General features: G+C 42.2%; 1 protein-coding gene across 1 annotated transcript in view; it reads right to left on the bottom strand.

Moving 5' to 3' along the window:
• Positions 1-4,493: 4,493 nt before the first annotated feature.
• CDK6 (cyclin dependent kinase 6) overlaps positions 4,494-22,901 on the bottom strand; it is a 212,324-nt gene continuing 193,916 nt past the window's right edge. Inside the window, exon 8 of the mRNA XM_006270135.4 lies at positions 4,494-18,019. Within this exon, the coding sequence (XP_006270197.1) occupies positions 17,873-18,019 (147 nt within the window). The 3' untranslated portion in view covers positions 4,494-17,872. The remainder of the gene's footprint in view (positions 18,020-22,901) is intronic.

Below are 22,901 nucleotides of genomic sequence, written 5' to 3'. Positions count from 1 at the left end.
TGGAAGGCGCAGTCAGTGCTCTTTGACTTGGGCTGGAGGACACGGGGCGGCGGCTGGGTGAGCTGCTGCTGGCTGGGTCAGGCCCCCCCCTGCCCCGCAACAGCTCACCAAAATCCCCAAGTGGTCTGGGGGCACCTGGCACAGTGGGGGCAGGGGCTCCATGGAGACTGGGCAGGGTGCATGGGATCGGGCCTGTCATTTTGGACAATCTTTTGGATGATGCGGTGCTGGGGAGCAGGGTGGGTTGGCCGCCTCCAGGATCACGGGCTGGCGACAGCCTGGGGCTGAGGTGCGAGGCAGAGCCATGATCCGTTCCCTGCACGGTCCCGTGCTGGCGCCGCCCTTTGACCCTGGTTTTGCCCACCTGTCTTGCTCCTGGTCACCGCTCTCTGCCCACCCACAGCCCATCCCACGCGCCCAGCCAAGCACGCTGCATCTGCAGGGGCCCTGGGCTGGTCTCACCCACATGCTCTGTCCAGCATCCCCTAGCAGTGGGTGCTGGGTGGACAGGCTGGGCTGCCTGTACAGTGGGGCAGGGTCTGGTAGCAATGGCAACACTAGCAGTGGCAGCTAGAAGGAACTGGGGCTGCCAGGAAGTGGAGTCTGGCCACTGTGCTGCCCCAGGCCAGTTGCGTGCCTGGGGGCAAGGGGACTGGCTGCAAGTGCTACAGCTTAGGTTGCCCCCAACCCCCATGGGTTGGGCAGGGCTGAGGGACCTGCCACCTGCTGGATACAATCTTCTGGTGGGTTGGATCTGGCCCGTGGGCCAGGTGTTGCCTACCCCTGTCTTAGCAGGTCATGCTGTAAAGGGACGGTGCTGGTGACAGTAAACCTGCTCCTGTCCTCAGACTTTTATAGACATTTCAGCATTACTGTGTTCCAGCTGTGCTCCAGCTTTTGGCCTCCATGAGTCTGGATCAGGCCACATGCTCCCTCCACCCAGCTCACATGGCCTCAGTTGGCCCCTGTGCATCCAGATCAGATCCACAATTTTTGGGGCCCCCTGCAAGATACAGTTTTGGGTCCCACTGATCCATTGAAAAATCAAAATGTGGTCTAAATTCACTGAAATAAAATAGGTCTGGGCTTCAGGGAGCACAGGGAGAAGGCAGACATGCTGTGGATGCCATGGATTCCCTCCCCTGCGCCGGGGCCAGGGCAGGAGCGGAGCCGGGAACTCTTGCCCTGCTTGGCCGGGAAGGGGCTCCCTGCCTGCACTGAGCCCTTTAAACATGGCAGAAGCGGTGGGGGGCGAGCAGGGCACAGCCCCTTGGTAGGCAGGTTCTGTAGGATAGGACGGGCCGACCCTGGTCACCCCCCCCCCCCGTGCTGGGATTGGGCTCTGCATGCTGGGATCAGGCCTTGGGGGCCTCTGTGGTGCCCTGGCACACTGGGACTGGTCCCTGCACTACCCTGCCTGCCTGCCTGGCCTAGCATGCAGGGTGACACTGTCTGTCCCACAGGGCACCCCATGGGTCAAGAAATCTGGTAGGAGGGGAGCAGTACCACTCCAGATCTCTCCAGCATATTTTAACAACCTTTTACAGCAGCAGGACATTGGCTACCATGGTCCCCCACTTTTCCTGTGGCAGAGTTTTGTGGTGTTGTCTCAAGAGTTGACGGCAGTTTCTTTATCACGTAGATTATGGATTTATATAGAATGGTTTGGATAGGGATGATCCTGTCTCAGGCAGGGGGTTGTACTAGATGACCTTTGGAGGTCCCTTCCAGCCCTACTTCTCTATGATTCCTGAAGCTCAGCATCCCTGTTCTGTTCCAGGTCAGCCCAAGAGTAAAAATTACTGAATCTTATTTAAAAAAAAAAAAAAAGAGACATGAAAAGGAAACGGAGAAGTTAATTTTCATGCATTTTCTCTTCCACTCATGATTCAAATTCATCATCTGCACTGGAAGTAACAGCACATTTTGTTACATAGATGGCACTTCTACACAAGATGTTTACTGTGGCGTTGACTAATTAGCTCTGCAGTAAACATCTCATGTCTATACGTGCAGTGCTATTAGGCAGGAGTAAGCTAATTAACTCTGTAGGAAAGCACATGCAGACACTGGAGATCACTGTACAAAGATGCTTCAGTGTGGAGGGCTGCCTGCTGGCTAGCCTTGCACTGTAGCACCCTCGCAGCCCAGCCAGCCAGCCAGCCCCTCCACAGCACAGAGCCAGAGTGGAGCAGCCCCATTCTGGCAGGCTGCCCCCACCCCTCCGGGTCGCCTGCCAGCTGGGGTCACTCTAACCTGGCTCAACATGCTGTGGTCCTGGGTGCATCTTTAAACGTGGCACCTGGCAAGCAATGAACTCTGGCATGATAAACACCGGAGCTTATTGCTTTAAGAGAATTTCATGTGTAGACGCTCCCAGAATAGTATACTTTGCCACTGGAATGAGGTAACGAAAGTACTACTAAAGTAGTTGAGTGCGAAATATTTTGTGAGGTTATTTATGTGACTGATCAAATGTTCCTTTGACCAAGTGGCATTCTTCTTTACAGTTTATTGATTTTCAAAGGCAAGACACTTTACTTTCCAATTCAGTTTTAAAGTTTTACTATTGTCACTGCATTTTTAATCAGGTCACCTAAGTGCATGTGTTATTTTCAGTCTTTAACAATTGTGTCAGGTATATTTAAAAGGTGTAGGTTCATTTCACTTAGGGTCACCATTGGTCCCTCTGCGAGAGAAGCAACTAGAATGGGTACACAAGTGCTCAAAAGGGGCCAGAAAGATGCTGAGTGTAGGGACCGCTGTCTCTAAAGATCCATAGAGCAAGAGCCTGGGAATCTCTACAGAATAACTGGCAGTTATTGTTGACCATAACCTGGATTAAGAGATGCACTAAAATTAAGAAAGACGGTTTGAGTTCTATTCTCTTTTGCCCAACCACTATTACTTGAACTTGTGGCAGGGATAATTCCCTTCCCCCACCATAGAATATACCTGTAAGAATGTAAAGTATTATTTATACTCATTGGAGGAAACCCCCCTCCAAAATAATATAATACTAATTCCTGCCAAACATGGTTTGGAACAACTCAGTGTATTTAACAGAATATAAAAGTGCATAGAAGCAAGTTAATAAGAAAGGTATACAAGTTGGATTCACGTTCTATATGACTTAAATGCTTGATCCTAAATCCCTCGCTTATATTCCTTACCTTGGTGAAAGGTTCCTTTGGCATCATTGGAACTGTTTACGTAAGAGATGTGAAATCTTTGGGAGCATCAATTAATTTTGTTAATCTGGATTGCAGGCTCAAATCATGAGATATTGGGAAAAGAGATCGAAAGCCATAGTAGCCAAATTATTAGAGGTGCATCGATACACTGGTCCGATATTGGATCAGCACAGATATAAAGAAAATTGTCTGTATCAGAAATTGACCTGATATGATAGATAATTTGGCTAAGTGGCCCGTACATGTGCAGCCGCAGAGTGTCGTGTAGGTGGTGTGGAGCACAGCCCTGCAGCTTGAAAATAGTGTCCAGCTGGTAAGTCTGTTGTGGTGGAAGGGAAGGGGGAAGTGAAGGAATGTGGGGAGGCAGATTAAGGCCCCCCGCGGTGAGGTAAAGAGTGGGCTGGGGTAAGCGCTGCCCAGCCTGGGCGGGGCAGGCACGGGATGGAGCTGTGGCTTGTCCAGGGGATGGGGCAGCTCCCACTGCTGTGCGCTGCTTATCCAGGAGGGAGCTGCTCATCTGGTGATTTATCTGGCAGCTCCCACTGCTCGTCCGGGAGGGCATGGCTGGGGTGGGGAGGGAACATGCGTCCCCAGGTCTGTGCAAGGTGGGGTGGGCTGTGCTTGGGTCAGGCAGCAGCACTGGGAGCGGGGCTATGGGGGGGCTGCAGCCACCCCAAAATTCGCCATAGCCCCTGCTCCCAGTGCTGCTGCCACCTGCCCTGAATGCAGCCCTGACCCCGCCCTGTGCAGATCCAGGGGCACCCCCCATGCCCTCCTGGATTACCAGCGGGAGCAGTGGCAGGAGCCGCTGGATGAGCAGCTCCTGGATGAGCAGTACGCAGCAGCAAGAGCCCCTCCCCACACCCCCAGGATGAGCCATGGCTCTGTCCCACGCCTGCCCTGGCTGGGCAGCACCTGCCCTAACCCCATTCCCTCTCTCACCACCCCGGGCTATGATCTGCTCCCCGCCCTTTCCCTTCCACCACAACAGACTTACCAGGGGGATGCAGCTGTATCAGAAACCAGATTGGCATCGGTGGATATGCCTCCTTAAAAATCAGCTATTGGTATTGGCCCCAAAAATCTCTTATCAGTGAACCCCTACAAATAATGGAATTATTCTCTAGAAAGGGAATAAAGCAAGTTGAGTGAGGGAGAACGACTGATGGGGTCTGAAGTTTAGACAAGATTAATTTATATGGCTATTTATACATGTGCTCATGTTTTAAAAAATTCACATTGCACTCTATATTGGTTTAGAACAACATCTTGCAACATAATAAAAACTATAAACCAATATTGCCAAATTTCAGTATTTAATATACAGTACTTACTGCATTTGTATTCATTTTACATTTTTAGATAAAACAAAAATATAGCTAGGAAAGTGAAGTAAACTCCGAGAAAGCAATTTTAAATATACAAACTTTTTTTTGCCTTTTTACTTTGTAATAATTTGTGTACAATTGAAAAGAACTTGACACTGTGACATTTTTATTATATTGATTTTTTCATACTTAGCCCTCAACCTCTGACAATAAATACACAACTTTGCTTTTGTAGCACTGCCAGCAGCAAAATGTTCAGTTCCAAAGGACTGTAATTCCGATATAACATAATATCTATAACCCTCAGCATTTTTTAATTTAGTTTTGCCTTTAATACACCCATTAACACATGGTTATTTTTTGCAGTCCTCCATTTTAATAAGTCTGTATTTGTAAAAGCTAAAGAATATATTACGTAGTAAGGTGCATGTTTGAAAGGGAATATTTTGTAATGAACTTCAATGAAGTCAGTGTAAAGTAGCCCCATGTTAGGGCCTTCTTAAAGCAGAAAGCCACATAGGGTGACATTTTGGGCATGGATCAGTCTTAATTATATCAAGAAGCTTTGGGTAAAAGAGCTGTTAAACTCTGGGTGGCTGCACTACTTTCCAGCCATTAGGCACAGCAGAAGCACATTTTCCACTGTGTTTTTGGCTATTAGTGGCTTAACAGGTAGCTAAAGCATCTCGTGCATAATGAGGGCATACTACATTTAATATACCAGTTTCCTTTTTGTAGCCCCTTGCTGTAATTAAAAGAAAATCAATACATTTAAGTGACAGATAAATCATTAGTTCATGTTTTGTACATTTGTAGCTGATGCAGACTGTTGTACACATACACGATTTTCTGCTGGAATAAGAAACCTAGGGAGCATTGAACAACAATTATTAAGCACACTGAATAAAAGTAATTATGCACCTTTAAAAGAAACAGTAACACACGCACCTTTTCATGTTTGTACCCTGATATTAAAATAGCAGAATGAATTTCAAGTATGAAATGATACAGTGAAATCATGTCCTGTGAATAGATATAAATGATAGTCTAGGGAGTAGAGTTTGCACCTTAGGTAACTTTTCACCTTGTAAAATAGTCAAACTGAATGCTTAGATAATATGGTAGATACAAAGGACCAGATCCTGAGCTGGGGTGAAGTGACATAGTCATATAAAGTCAGTAGGACTGTACTGATTTGCACCAACTGAGCATCTGATCCAAGGTGAGTATAAAATAATTGGAAGTGCTTTTGATGTTTACCTTAAATGACCAACCCTAGACATCTCCAGATTAAGTTATATTTTAATCACAGAAACTAGTTGTTCAAGTGTCCAGCTTTAGATGTATCCTTAACTTTTAATGTTTTTCATGTTATTTTTTTAGACCTTACTGGGACAGATTCTGATCCGTTAAATTGATGTTAACATGGAGGAATACTACTTAAGCAAAAAATTACTCCAGATTTTTATCAGTGCAGCTGAGTTCAGAATCTGTCCCACTGTTCATAATAATCCATATCATAACACTGAAAACAACATTTTTTATAAAGCTTTTTGAAAAATGTCACACATCTTGCAGATTTTGGAACTGATACCCTATAAAAATACTTAACACACATGCTAAGATTTACACATACAAGTCACCCCAGTTACTCTATGTTCAGTGGGACTTCTTGCATGTTAAGATTAATCGCTAGTTTAAATGTTTGGACCATCAAGAACTAAATCTTTAATTCTGGTACCTTTTGTACCAGTATTGTGCTTTTCTCCACAAATCATTAGTTCACCAAGAAGCTTTAACATTTGTTTCAAAAAGTAACAAATAGAAAATCTGAAAAAAGTAGCAAATTATTAGAGTTAATATCTGGTCACACTACCATACACAGCAACTTTCTTTACTTACTGACTAAACATATTATCTGTATATAAGCCTGAAATGCCTGACCTTTAAATTTGTAGGCTTATTGAGTAAAAATAATTCTTGATGCAATTTAAATACTGTTAGTGGAGTTATACCAGGAGTGAATTAGGCTGATTGATTTAAAGTATTTTGAAACTGAAACTGAATTTTATGTAACTGTATATGTACAGTAATGGTTACTACACCTGCTGTTTTTATTCTTATTTAGTTCAACAACATTATGTAGCTTTGCCTTTTTCCAGAAACATGTACAAAACCACAAAAGCGATTGTATCATTTCTAAAACTTATTTTAATGGCAAGAAGCCAGGCAAACTCAGGCACTGGTTTAAGCATCTGTCACTGACTGGTATCTATCAGAACTACTGCAAACAAAAGTAAAGCCAAAAAGGCAGCCTATGCAATGTTTTCTAATTTTAATTTTTCAGACAGCGCGCCCTGATCCCCTGTAATACATTACACTATGTGTAAATTTAGCTCTACAATAACACTTTGGAATTAATTTGCTCATTCCTTTACATAGTGAAACAAACAAAAATAGCCTAAATAGAATACTACATCTGAACAAACTTTGTCTCTAGTTGCAAAATTCTCATGTACAATACGCGGCTGATTTAGGAATTCGTTTCCTTATTCTCTGTTTTCCTATGAAATGAGTTTCACCTTGACAACTAAAATGAATGCCATATACAAATAAAAAAAATAACCCTATGCTTTTCACAGAACTAATGTGTTTCCATAACAAATACCATACATGAAATACAATGACAATAATTTATATTAATGTTGAATAATGTGGATATAAATGTGTCCTTGTTTTCAATAAACAGTGACTGTACTTACTGGTGTCTGGGTGCTGTTACTAACCAGGTGTCCTCACTATTACAACCAGTTACAAAGACCTTTATCTGTGAACACAGTCTATGAGTCTTATTCACCCAAGTTGCTTCTTTTAGTCCAATGGGACTGTTCAGGTGAATTAAGTTGCTCATATGCATGTGTTTCCATTATTTGGCCCTCTGATTAAACAAAATTAAGCTAATGAGGAAACACAAATATGCACTATTATGTAAAATGTAGATAGGCATGCAGATTAAAATATATTGTGGTGCTTTCAGGAGCTATAAGGAACACTCCCACATTATATACTGCCTTACAAGACATAATTTTGAATGTATGATTTTTCATTAATAATAATATTCCAAGACAGTATACTTTTAAAGCTGTTCGAAGTAATATAGCTATGTATTACGTGAAATACAAAGCCAAAAAGATATCCAGTGGCAGAAACACAGAATTTAAACCAATCAGAACACAATATTTGAATCTGAGCATCTAAAAAGAACTTCAGAAAGAAATTACAGACTGGAGAGAAAAAAAGTGGATAGGTACCTCAGCTTGACTGAAGTGCCAAAGTGATCCTCTCTTGCCGAAAGCATTTCCTATGTGCTAATAGAAAAAGAATGACAGCTTTGGATCTTCTTTATTTTTAAGTAATTGTTCTATTTACTGACAAAGCAGCAACTGTAGTGCTTGTAAAAATTGTGTGGTTAACAACCCTTTTCTAAACCCTTCTCCAACATGACCAGACTCAGTCCTTTTTAAAAGCACAGTCATAATGCAGATTGCTGCACCACGCTCCATCATTGCTTTGAAGAGGGGTCACCTGTATGTAGGAAAGGAGATTGGTCTCCAGGGCCCTGTAGCTTCTGACCACTGCTATGAATTATAGTGGAGATGTCAAAGATATTAAAAGTTTCTTCTTTCATTCATCTCCACACATTAAGACCTGTCATTTCCCACTCTCTCAATTTCCCAGATAAACACAGGCAGCAGCAAAAGATGTGGCAGTAACAATGGTTCAGTAGGGCACAGGTAGTACAATGGGGAGCATGAACCTAAGTAAAGTGTCAGGGAATTAAACTGACCTGTTTTGAGGTGCCCATTGGACATAGCCTGTCGTATCAGATTTGACTGGAAAGTAGAGGTCAGGACAAACAAAGGTGGAGATGTATTACAAGAGTTTGAGGCAAGAAGGATTAAGATTATTTTTAGGATTTTTGCCACACAGTTGGAGCAGGGGCTGGTACAGCAGTGAGTAGCATTGCAGTTGATTGCCAGCAGCCAAGAGTAGGAAAATATATTTTGAAGCTGGATGCAGATTGCTAGCCAGAAGAAAATGAGCATAGATACACAAGCAAGGAGTAAGGTCTTTCTCATTTGGACAGTGTGGGGCACATGCTACCTGCTCAAGTACAGCTGAGCAGAACAAAGAGTGCAAAAGGCAGCTTGTGTGGGAGGCATTTTAGATCTCTCAATAGAAGCTTTGACTAAGGTCTATGGGTTTCACACTAGAGATGATCAATCATACAAGAATGCTGGTATATTTCAGAGATTTCCCTGACAGTCACTGGAAGGGGAAATAAGTGCTCAAGTGGCTGCAAAGGAGTTGGGGTGATAAAGGACATTTGATAAAACCATTCATATACTAACGCTCCCAATTCCTAGTGAGGGTCTAGGAAAAACAATGGAACAACTCAATGATGTTCTTGAAAACTGGGGAAATGTTTCTTTTCAAAGTCCTAGCAGTATATGAAACAAATTTAAATGCATGTTTTTAGTATTTCATCCTGCAGAATTTAATTGAAATATTAATATATTTAAGGACAAATACAACCACCACAACCTCCATGTCACAGATATCCTGACTGGCAGCAGAACCAAGTAAGTTCTTCTGAATAAAGGGAGGCAAAATGTTGGGAGCCTTTTGATGGGTTCAGTTCACTAAAGATTCCTTTCACAATACCACAGTGGGACAATGTGAAGGTAAAGCAAGGGTGGTGCAACTGGCTGGGACCTCTGTGACTATCACCTAGAGCCTGATGTGCAGATATGGAGGAAGTTTCCATTCCTTGCAACTGTGGAAACTAATTTTTTGCCAAGCCTATTTGCTTATCCTTAGTGCAAGTTCCAAGATTTAGTCCTGTACACTCTTCCAGATGCAAGGTATAAGCACAACAGAACCACTACAGGTGTCCAACACCTGAAGGCTCCACAACAAAACCATGAAGGCTCCACACCTGTGGTAGAGCCTAAGGATTCCTCCTCCTTCCCCTTGCACAGTGAGTGCCCTGCTGTGGATAAAACCAAGTAGAAGGGCTGAGCATGATGCTCAATCCTGCAAGACAGTAAGTAGTCTGGGCCAATCAAGCAAAATATTCACGCATATGAGCAACTGCATTAAAATAACTACTGTTTCAGTGCTTATTCTTAAATGCTTTCTTGGATTGGCCTATTTACTACCTGGCAGGACCAAACTTAAACTTTAACAGGAATAGATACTTTTTCAGTATTTTTCTGCACATGAAACAACTCCCTTTTATAATGTATGGCATATTTTGCATTATTTCAACACACACAGCGAAGTCAGTGAATCACAAGTGTAACTTCAACTTATTTCTCCTCATTTCTGTGAAACAGTATAGATTGTTTTACTGCAAATCAATGTTAAATTGCTAGCTGGAATTAACTTATCTCAATTCAGTTCTTCCATAAACTTCTGTAAACATTTTAACTTTGCAGGTTCAGTAAAAACGCATCCATTTTCATACATACTTAATTCATACTCTTGTATTTGCATTTTTCCCATTATAAATGCTCTCCTTTTCATCTGTGCTAAAACCAGGCAACATCTTTTTCCTAACCTCTCTCATAAACAAAAATCTACTCTACCATAATCATTCAATATCAAGTTATACTCTTTCTGCTGCCTTTTGGCATCCAGTTGAATTAACTGTCCCTGGGAGATGGAATCCAAGCCCTTCATGTATTTTCTAACATAAGCAAAACATTATATCTGAAGGGGGAAAAACTGATATAGAAGAAATAAGATAGATAAGAGAGAGTTTTTGTTTTATATCAGTTTTGTGTCATGTTCCTTTAAAGATTTCTGGGAACACTATTAGCTATTTATAAATAAACAATCTAATCTAATCCACTGAAAAAATTACTAATATATGTTATTACAAACACATCACTGAAAGACCCACAGAGATGACTTGCTCTCATGTGTATAGTACGGAAATGGTTATGCAAGTAACCCTGCCCTTGATGAAGTCAGTAGTAACTTTTCCCTTGACTCCAGTCACAGCAGGCTCTGCCCTTTAAGTCAGCAAAACAAAGAGCTGAGCCCCTTTACCTACCACTGGGTGCATCTATATGAGAGGCTTACTGCGGAGTTGTCTAATTCGCTTCAGAGTAAAGCATCATCATTTCCACCAGGGGTGCTATTCGGCCAGAGTAAACAATTAACTCTCCAGTAGGATAGTACTGCCTGACACATGTACTATTCTATGGCACAGTTTACTCCACCACAATGCATGTGTAGATGGTGACAGGCTGACTGGGGCACAAGGGTACTACAGTGTGGGGGCTGCCTCCTGGCTAGCCCCACACTGTTGAGCCTTCATGCCTCATCAAGCCCCACCGCAGCATACTGAATCAGGGGGAATAGCTCCAGGTTGGTAGGCTGACCCCTTGGGCCTTCTCCCAGCCAGGTTTTGTGTCACTCTGGCTAAGTGTGCTTCAGTCCCAGGTACACGTGCAAATGCTCTGCCTAGGAGCAATAAACTCTGGCACAAACCGTTTGTGTTTATTGTGTCACATTAATTTCACAAGTAGATGCACCCACTGAGTATAAGAAAAGCAGAAAGTGTGCATAGGGCTATTTCTGAGGGTGCATTACTATTTCAATCAGCTCTGGCTAGGTGACTGTTGCTGTTGGAATGAAAAAGAATCATGTTTTTCTAAAGGAGAAATTACTTCAATGGAAATATTAGACCAGTTCCAAAATCTAGGCATCTAAGCATTAATTTTAAGGATAAAAGAACAAATTTCTTCAGCAAGTCTTTGCAGAAGCTCAATCGCCATTTTTGATATCTCTGCATATTCTTGGCAAAAGTAGAATTTCCTAATTAGTATAGCAGTTGTTTTCTTTAAGCACTTATATATTTTGCACACATTGCAAGTAGCACGCAATGTTAAACACAAACAAGTGATAAGCTGAAGCACAAAACAGAGGTGTGTTTGCCAGTTAATACATACACACCTTGAGTATTTTTCTCATTTAGGGCCTGACTCAGTCTCATTTAAATCTGTGAGAACAAATCTTAATTTTTAATAGGAATCACAGGAATGGAGGACAGTCAGCACATTCCATCATCAGGCCCATAAAGGGCAATTGAATTAACACTACTAACTAGTTATTTACAGCTATTGCTTTCCAAAAGTATAGCACAATATAAAAAAATAAATTCACATAAATATAATTCATATCTGATATTACATGAATGATATATAAGAATGCCAATAGACTGTTAAAACTGTTAACGTGGATATATTTTTGCATGATTAAATTTTTATTTAAGATGCACATTCAAGAATGTAGGCATTCCATGTTACATCCAGTTTTTGAGACTGTTTCTCATATTTTCTCTTACCCAAAAAAAGCTATACTATCCGAAATGTTTACATTTTAACATCCAAATGGAGACAGGATTGATAGCATGTTAATAGTTACAGTAATTAGTGGTTTCAGCATAGAAATTTTAATTTGCTGTGTATGTAAAAATACTTCTGCAAATCTCCCCCATGATTTCATATTACTAGAACTTTGTTTGTAATATACTAATGTGAAGGAAAACTTCTACATATACAAGGTCAACAGTGAAGTCCTGTTGACATCAAGAAGTGATATGGGCATTCTGGAAGAGCATTCTTAATAGTTTGGTAGCTGTCCAATAACAATGCTGGCTTCCTTAGATTGTAATCAGTCCAAGATTTGCCACTTCAAATGACAAAGTGACTGAACTGCACTCAGTGTACAGGGAAGTGTAAGCAGTTCAAACAGCGGGCAGATAACAATTATCCAGCAGCTTTAATTTTAAGGGAAGCTAATGTAACACAAAAGAGCTGCTCTAGTCATGTCCCCTTCTAGCCAGTGAGCAGTGCTGATTAGATACAGGTATCCTAACAAAAGGGAAATAACACAGACCTTATGCTCTTGCACTTCCCTTCCACAGACTTCCTACCACCAGGGATAGGCTTCTGGGTACTGTGCTGTTGGAAGCTAGTACAGAACCTCAGAGGAATGGTATACTTACTTCTGAGTACTCCTGTCTGATCTATGAATAGGTTGGCTACACCAGAGCAAAATGTGTGAAAATAAAAGTAGACTAGAATACATAGTCCTGTACAGGACAATTACTGTATGAATCACACCTTTAAAAGTCCATTGAGGAAGGAGTTTTGCCTGTTTAAAGATTACAAAATCATGTCCTAGGTATAATTCTAATTATTCTGTCAGTGGGACTGAGACAAAGCTTTTAACTGGAAGTAAAAAATTTGAATTGCAAAGAAAAGTATAATATGAGGAGGGTTCATATTTACAGCATATATATATATATGTGTGTGTGTGTGTGTGTGTATGTGTATACATGTGTGTGTGTGTATATATATATATATGTATGTATGTATGTATGTATGTTATAATTCACATCTTACATTAGGAAAAATCAATTGATTTCAGAAACTATTGCATCAGGAAGATATTAACAAAGTGGTTCCAAAAAAGCAGAATTTTCAGATTATGCACCTGTCTCATTATACAAATACAGCTCATACACAGAACATAATTTATGTGGCCTTTGCAACTACACTGTGTGGTTTATGATTCACATACATATCATCTAATATGCTTTCAGCTGTGAGTCAGATAAGCATTCCCAGTTTGTTGCAAAAAACTGATATGGCATATTTCCTCCTTTTTTCTATATTAAAATAGATGCAGTATCTAGCAACTGAGATAATTATCCCTGGTATAATAAGACATGGTTCTCAAAAATAACCAGCGAAGCAATGAAAAGTACAGCATGGTACAGCATTTTCTTCACATGGAAAGCTCAAGTGTACATACAGTCTAAATACCAGGTTGTGGATAGGGTCCAGCACACAGTCTGAGTGCTACTATCCAGTGTCTTTTTCTAAAGAACCACACATAGGCCACATTTTTTAAACTTTGCAAAGATGCACATTGCCATTTGTTCATATTCTGGAGCAGAGATAGACAAGCAAGCATGCTTGAATTTTTCAAAGTGGGCAGCTGAGTGTGCTGAAAGATAAGCAGCTAACAAGGAAAGGTGCAAATAGCTTACCGTTAGACTGTTGCTTGTTGCGTATAAGGCAAGATAGTTATGTGGAAGTTAGCTGTAGCCATAGGGTAGACTAGGTTAAACTGGGAAATTCCTGAGGATGTTCTCTTTAACCAGTGCCTTTTGGCTGATGGTCACAAGAGACAATAACCGGCAATGAGGAAAGATGGGTGTTGTGTGGCAGCAAAAAATAGAGGCAGAATTCTTGGGTCACAGGGGTTTTGTGGGAAGTACCACTAGGGTAGATGTGAAAGATGAAAGAAGGAAAACGAAAGGAAGATTTGGGGTTGGCATCCTTTGACCTCCCGTTTATACTGCTGGCATATGCAAATAACCACTTGTATGTTATTGCGACAGGTCTGCAGCCTGAAAGACACTCACTCAGCTTCTGAAACTTGTTTCAGGGGCCACTTAGGGCCAACAGTGATTTGGCAGAGGAAGAAGACACTTTCACAGCACATAGGCAACTACAGCAAGTAAGCTACACCAGGCTAACCTTAGCAATTTCTGACCTGCAGAACCAGGCAGGGGCCTGAAGGATGAGCGCTTTGCACACAAAAAAAAGATGAACACCATGCTGGGCAGCAGGCAGGAATTCCAGCTTCCTGCTGCTCCCCATACCTGGCCATCTCACTGTAATGAGCAAAGCGTTTGGCTGAAGGGGTGTCTCAGGAAGTAGCTGCACATTTGTCATTCAGTTTAAAAAAAAGATGTACTGTTGTCCGGTGAATGTAGGCTGCTGTCAACATCATTCTGCAGCGCACATACAGACCAAAGGCCTGGCTAAGCAGGGTTACGCTCTTGGGCCCTCTTTATTGGATGTCTGGCCTATTTTCATCATAGCTTTTTAAGGGACCTGTCTAGGCAGGCACTTCCTTTTTGCAAATCCAGGTCCAACATTCCCATCCCTCCTTATACACATGGCAGCAGCAGTATGCAAGACACACACCTAGTCACCAGGGGAAAGAGGGAATGAGAATAAATCAGAGTGAAAGATGAACTGCATTTTTTCTCTGTGCACAAGTTTGGGAATAAGTGATATGTAATGTGGTGTCTTAGATGAATGTCTGTGTCTTAGAGTTTCTAGGCTAATTTTAAACCTACCATTGTTTCCCTGATCCCATTCCCTCCCTCCAATGTTAGCCCTTGCAGAACTGCCATATCTAAGAAAGAGTCCTCTGGTAGTTGACAAAGGATAATACCAGGAAGTGCTCTGATGAAGTATCTATAATAATGTGGTAATAGATAAAATGTGGAAAGTTTAAAAAGTGACTAAATTGTAAGCTCCCCTCCCTACCCCCTCGTAACTTGAAAGAAAGAACAGCTTGGATTATTGTTTTGTTTGTTGCTTAAATAATTGAGTGTTTAAAACAACCTACTAATAAAAGTTGTGGTTGGTTACATTTTCAACGTGGGCCAGCCCTTTCTGCAGAAACCAAGTGGCACACCCTCCACACTTCAGAAGCAACATCAGGGAGTGGTACCTCTCTTCTCCTTGGACCTGTAAAATGAGGGAGAGAAGTAGGCAGAGCCAAGACCAGCTGAATCATGCCTTCACTGCTTCTGGCCTTTTAGCCTCCTGATTTGCAGAATCCTTATGCTGTAGTAAGTGTGTCTGAACCCTGCAGAGATGCCTTACACATGCTTTTGTCAGGCCTGGTTTGCAACCTACTTGTCCATGCCTGTATATTTTGGAACAGGCATCATTTTCGGCATGCTGAAAGCACAGCTGACAGCACAGTGTATGTGCAATTGGTCCTTTAAAATATGGCATATATAAAGCAGAAGTAATTCAACCTAAGTCTTACTCTTAAATGTGTAACAGGATAGAAACATCATCACAAAAGGTAGCTAAAACCATCCTCTAGTTTAGCAGCAGCTTATGTGGTAGGTAGATCAGAAATCAGCAATGTTTTTGGGCTGCGTGCCAAAACCCCCCCCAACCTGGACTTGGAAGATATTGGCATGCCAGGGGTGGATAGCGGGGGAGCCATGAGGGGCCTGATCTGTGTTGTGGAAGCGCAGGCACAGTCCCCTCCCTGTCATGCTCCCAGAGGCACATGTGCAGCCACTGCCAGCAATGAGCCTGGCTGGAGCTTCAGACCCCAGTGCAGCTGCTTGCAGTGTTGCCATCTATCACACTTGCACCTCTGCCACCCATCATGGAGCCTGGGCTGCTTGCAGCAGGCAGCCATAAGCCTGCAAGCAACTGCACCTGGGTCTGAAGCCCCAGCTCAGCTCATTGCCGGCAGCAGCTGCACACATGCCAGCAGTGGCTGTGCTGCCCCAGGCCCCTTCCTCGCCATGCGCTTCAAGGTACATGCGCAGCTACTGCTGGCCACAGAGCTGAGCCAGGGCTCCAGATCTGCTGCAAGCAGCCTGGGCTCTGTGGCTGGCAGCAGCTGCCCAGAACCCGGGCCGGCAGTGGCATGCCAAGCAAAATGGCCTCATGCATATGTGCTGGGGAGTTGCTGACCCCTGTGTCAGATAGTGCAGATATCCAAAATAGAGGTAACAGTGAAATATGCCCCAACAGCCAGTCTACTACATGAGTGAGAAATCTGCCGCAGAGACAGCCACAGGTTCCTGTGTTATAGGTAGAAAAATATATTGCCTAGCTTGATACTAGGGACCTACTGCTGGCAAGCATGCTGAGTGTGAGGAGACATGCTCGGCTCAGTAGCTGGATCAGATGAAACAAAGACAAGGAAGGTAGGATAGCCTAAGAAGAACCATTGTACAAGTAAGCATTGCTAGCTGCCACAAATATCATTCTTATTCATATTACAATAGCGTGTATATCTAACTTAAGCCAGTTTTTCCCTCAAGCTTTATCCAGGCAACTGCACTAAAGTTCGGTCAGGGAAAAGCCAGAATGGGCTACAAATACTCCTTTTTCACACAGTACTAAAAAAATTATTTTTTTTTTAAATAATGAAAATATATTTTAGTTCAGGTAAAAATATGAAATATAAACATTTAATGTAATATCTAAAATAACTGTGCTAAAGGGCATGTGAATTATTTAGTTATGTTGACTTTCAATAATGGCACATTAACACTAGCAGGGAGAAAGAATTTGTGTTGGTAGCACAGGAAGGAGGCTCATGCATTTCTGCATTGAGCAAATCTGCTAAGAATTAAATACGAAGGGTCCTGTGACAGTAATATTCATGTACTATGATGCAAGGAATGATGTGGTGATGTGATCCAGTTAAAGCAACACAGTATGCAGCATCCAACGTAGTATGTATGTGTAACTGTCCTTCTCGAAAGTCAAATATTTTCTGTGAGCTCCTCTTTTGGTTGATAATAAGTTCACGTTAAAAAGGAAAAACCTGTATAGACTTTCATCCACTCTGGTTACATCTTTGAGTTATGTATCAGAAATTTATGAACTAGATCATGGAACATATACGTGTTCTGAGAGAGGAATAAAGAGCTAGACTGCACTGATTTTGGCTCAAATTGAGCAAATCCAATATATTTGCAAACTAAAAAGTGTTTAGAGTAGATCCCTAAATTTTTTTTCTTCAAAAAACCTTGATTTTGCACCATGCGCACAAACTCATCTAGGTAATAGCTGGTTCATATAGCAAAACACCTAAACATTGAGATATAACTTATTATTAGCATCCTATTTGTATGGAAAACAGTGAAATAATAAAATTATCTGTCCAGACTTTCAGCTGAGGGGATGCCTCCTTGTATATCACCAACAGTAGCTAGATGCATTAACTGCAGATTGTAGAGATCCAATATTTTAATTCCATACTTTTACATATCACTTAGAGCAATCACAGAATAATAAAAAAAATTCCAAATCGTGCTTCAGCAGCTAGAGGGAAACATCGCATCAGGTTTTGGCAGTGACTGGATTATTCTACTCCACAATGGCAGCATCCAATGTTAAAAAGAATAAAATGGCAGCAAAACTGGTCAGCAGCTTCTCTTCATCTGGAGTTTGCAGGTAGTTAAAAAAAACAAAAACAAACCAAAAACCATAAAGCTGCAATGGGAGCAGGTGGAGATCCTGGCTCTTGCATTGCTTTGATGAAAGTAAACTACATGGGTTTCCTCAGATAAACACATCACCATCCTGGAGAAGCAGAGACATAAATCATCCATATAATGATCTTCAGCAAAACAACTATGGTTTATACTGGACAGTGACCTTGCCAACTACATGTTTTGTTCATCTGTAGGTTCATCTCTGATCAGCCTTACGATGTATTAACTTCACTGGTGTTTTGGCTGGATGACATATGGGTGTCCAGATTCTCCTTATATTTCTCCAGATCGTGGAAATAAGGGTGAGACAGGGCAACATAGGCAGATATTCTCTTAGCTGGATTAAATGCTAAACATTTCTGTAAGAATGAAAAATAAATTGTTTTTAATGTAGTGGTTATAGTAAAATATATAATCAATATTGTAAATGTTGAAGAGGTATGTTAATGAGCATCACTGTGTTGCTATAGGTATGAGATACATGAGAGCCTAAAGATCTAAAGCAATTTCAAGGAATGCCTGAAATACCTTACATATTCCATCACTCAGCAAGAAGGGAGAATTCAGTCAGGTCACATTATATGAATACTATACACAGAAAATCAGGATAAAGTAACAGGGTTGCAAAGTTAAGCACTCACATATTAAATGTGAATTTCAATCCCTCCAATGCACACACTGGATCTCTGGCTCATTCAGTGTACAGGATGGATTTAGTGCTTAGTTCATAAGAAGCTAGCTCTTCATTACTTTGAATTCTCCTCAGTGTCTAATGTATGTAACTGTGTCTTATTTACTGCACACAATTCAGACCTTGCTATGAAGACCGAATTATTTTTTCTCTCTAGCAATTTTCTGTGGAGCTCATCACAACAGTATACAAGTACTTCACAAACAGTATTAGCTCTGGAACAGAAAAATATTATGAAATGCTTCCCACACCAGCTTCAGGAAACTATTTTCACTAATCCCTGACTCTTCTGCTCCAGGAACTTTCTATAGGCTTCCAAATATTCACAAACAAGGTAACTCTGGCAGACTCATCATACCCAGTTGTGGTACCATCACTGACGAGCTATCCTGAAACCACTTGTCACTCAAAGAGCAAGTTTTCTACAAGTCGCAACAAACTTCAATAGAATCCAGAACATCAACCACCTCCCCAAGGTCATACTTGCCACCATGGATGCCACCAGCCTGTACGCTAACATCTCATACCATGAAGGCACAGCTGCCTGTGTGAAATACCTACAAGAATACAGAGTATACCCAGATTTGCAACACAATGTTGCACAAATCTTCCATTTCATCCTCACCCTCAACTTCACTATCAACAACCATCACTTCCTCCAAACCACAGGCACAGCTATGGAGACAGCCCCTCAATATGTCAACATCTTCATAAGCCACCTGGAGAAGGAATTTCTAGAAAACTGCACCATCAAGCCTGCACTATACCTGGGTTACATAGATGATATTTTTATCATCTAAATTGAACAGCTGGACTCACTTATTGACTTCCACCACAGGTTTAAAAATTATCACCCCTCAATCAAACTTTCTCTGGCATGCTCCTACACTAATGTGAACTTTTTAGATGTCACGGATACTAATCAGGCACACCAGACTAGGCCCAGTGCTGTCAGGGACTGAGCAGGCTGGCCAGCCTGAGCCAAGTACTGCAGCAGCCACACCTGCAGCAAGCTCTAGCTAATGAACTCTGCCTCAGTGTAGGAGCAGTAAGCATCCTGATCGCTGCTGGGAGCACTACCTCATTATCCATTTAGCACCAGCTGGGGCCCTGGGCCCTGGGCCAGTCAACGATTCTCCTGTGGAAAGCCTCTTGGTTTCTGACACAGGTTTTTAGCTTAGTTCTGGATTTAGGCTTTGGGGGCATTTTTACATTTGCTTTGGGATGCGGCACCAGGCATTTTAATTAGGAAGCTGCACTAATTAAAAGTGCCTGTGTGTCATGTGTATCAGTGTCCATAGGCTGGAAAAATGGCGGTGGGGCGCTTTGAACTAAAGCTCATTGAATGTGCTTTATTTCAAAGCGCCCCGCCACCATATTTTCAGTGTGGGGACGCACAGGGATGCTGATACACATGATGCGGAAGACTGCTGGAGCTTGTCCATTTCTGTGCTCCAGCAGACTCTATTCAAGTCTGCTCTGACATGCTGGATTTCCAGTGTGTCAGAGCAGGCTCCCTGCACATCTATAGGAGCCCTGGATTTCCCTGTGGTTCTGTTTCCTGGCTCCTGACCCTGGCTTGGCTCTGTTTTTGGACTTTGCCCTGTGGATTTTCCCCTGAATTGGTACCCTGCATCTGACCCCCAGACCCTGACCACGGATGGAGCTGTGGACTCTGCTTCTGGATCTCCCTCTGGCTTTGGTGTATGTATGGCTCCTGCCCTTTGACCCAGCCTCAGGCTGTTTTTCCTCAGTGGCCTAATCATTAAGTCAGAACATATACACCCCAGTCTCTTACACTAGACACCACAATCCACACCCAAAATGACAACCTATATAAAAGAACCACAGACCACCATACTCGTGTCCACAAAACTAGTGATCATCCCAAGCACACCAAAAAGCTAGGCCTTCAGATACTACCACATCTGGTTTGAGAAGAATACTCACAACAACCGCAACACCCACTTAATCACCCCAAAATCATGCCCTTATACAACAACGGGCTATCTTTGAAAGGGTCACCTACATAACGTGCAGTAACCTGCTACAATACAAAAACTTCCTGTGACTGAACCCTTAGTGGTCACCTGCCACACCACACTACAACTAATTACAAGAATCAAACTATTATAGCCTATACTTGACACAAGTCAGACCTTGAGAGAAATATTCCCAGCACCTCCACTCCTTGCTTACAAACAACCCCCTAACCTTGCCTAACTTGTCATCAAAAGCAAATTCGCCACTGGAGAACAGACATCAAATGGGACGTAACTTGCCTTAACAACAGATGCTTCTCCATCGCTGCAACAATAAACATTCCCACAACGAACCCATCAGAATACATGGATCCTACATATGCCTTTCCCAAAATGTAGTACATCTGATCCAATGTATCAAATGCCCCCGTAGTACTTAGTTTGTGTTTAGCTTCACCCACGTATGTACTAGAATGAACTGTCATGGAATAAATACAGAAGACAGAGACATACAAACTTCTGTAGGAGCATATTTTTTCACAGAAAAGCCACTCCCTTTCTGATCTCACTATCCTTGTGCTTAAGGGAAGTGCCAAACACCTTGAAAAGATGAGCTTGGGAACAAAAATTCATAAGCTGGCTGGACACTAAGAACCAAGAACTGTATACTAATTCTGAAATTCTTCCTACACACTACAGCTGGTGATGACCCTTCTCCCTTTTGATAGTCTTGATCTACTATCTTTTGATAGTAATTGATCTTTCCTTTTGCTAACTGTTTGTCTGCTACTCCTGGGAATTTCTCTCCAATTTCACCACTTTACCCATTGTTCTTAGCAATTGTTGTGCTTGCTTCCTTCCTTAAACCTGATGGAGAATGCATTGCATTTAAAAGCTTCCAAATGCAATTGGCCCAATAAAAGGTATCACCTAAAAATCCTGGCCCTTACAAACATAAACGACTTAATTTTTGCAATACTCCTATGACATAAGGATGTGATATTATCCCCATTTTACAAGCAGGGAAATAAAACAGAGATTAAGGTCAACCATATATTCTAACATGTAATTTTGGAAGCCTAGGGCCTGATTTTTCAGTTTTTAGCACTATGTTACATTTTATGTGTTCAGAGCGTAAGTCCCATTAAACTTCAGTTGCCACTGTAAGCGTCCAGCATCTCTGCAAGTCTGGAATCAGGGTCTTAAGCTGAGTACACAGACAATGAGACAGACACAAAGGGCCTTGTCACATGGGACGCTTAGTATATGTTAAATCTGAGCAGTATTAAAGTTAGAACATATTTTGAGCAGTCAGTCACACAGTAACGTTTGCTATAACCTCTAACACACACAGCTTGCTGATTGTTGGTCCCAACCCCCACGCCACACTCTGCTGAGGTGCTGGGGTGGAGACCCTCCAGATCTGTGGGGACACAGCTTTCAGCTTTATCCTGGAGGAACTTGACAAGTGAAAAATCCAAGATCCTTCCTACTGACGTGTGGCTTTTCTCATTCCACCTGATGGCTTGATATAGCAGAGGGGCCCCTGGCTGATGTCATGCCTGCATGAGGACTGCAAATTTCTCATATTATCTCCATGAAGCAGTCCAACAGGAGCTGAACAGGTGTTACGTAATACGATCTGGAAATACTTCTTGTGCAGAAAGTTGTAGTTTTGCTATGGTACGAGCACACTTAGCAATGCTTTACTGCTTGAATGCACAGTTGCTCATGTTTTAAGTGCATTTATCATATGCTAAATGTAATACAGGAAACCCTTGCTATTCGCGGGTTCGGCATTTGCAGTTTCAAATATTTGTGAATGCCGAACCCGTGTCTTAAATACACTTACAAGAGCTCCTTGGGAGCTGTGTGCTTGCCGCTACCAGGCTCCCACCGTCGCTGTGCCCCTCCCCACCCCACCGCCAGGGGCACAGCTGCCATGACATTCATGAACGCAGTGCCATATTCGCGGATTTTGCCATTCGCGGGGGATCTCCAGAATGGATCCCCCACGAATGGCGAGAGTCGCCTGTATGTGACATAGCCCTTAAGTGACAATCTGTGAAAATTTGTTTCCTTATATGCCTAGTGCACTATATGAGAGGCAGGGACATAATCTATATCTCCAGGGCTATCCAATGTGACCATTTATTTTCTTCCTGCAAAGCCCTGCCTCATTCATTACATACCTTCCTACTTCTTTAACAAATAAAGTAAGGACCCTGCAGATAATACCCTTCCATGCTGCCTCCCTAAAGTAATGTCTGTTCTGTGTACTGAATGCAGCAGTGCCTTATGAAAAATATATGGGATTATGCAATTATAGACTGTATCATAATCTATACAGATAAAGGAACTGAATTAAGTTTGCATGGGCATGGGCAACCTTAATTCTGTCATTTTCTACCATGTGTTTGGCTTTCCAATGCCTGGAGTTTCTTGTGGTTGTTTCCTAGGGATTTTAAATAAGCAAGCTGAAAAAATGAATTCCATCCTGGGGAATCTTGGGAAACCGCAACAACCAGCCAGGCTTCTCCTGTGCTCAGATTACTGCCTCTCATGGTG

The sequence above is a fragment of the Alligator mississippiensis genome, chromosome 5 (genome assembly GCF_030867095.1).
Source record: "Alligator mississippiensis isolate rAllMis1 chromosome 5, rAllMis1, whole genome shotgun sequence".
NCBI classification, from domain to species: Eukaryota; Metazoa; Chordata; order Crocodylia; family Alligatoridae; genus Alligator; species Alligator mississippiensis.
Note: the sequence above shows the minus strand (reverse complement) of the source record. Positions and strands in the feature narration are given on the sequence as shown.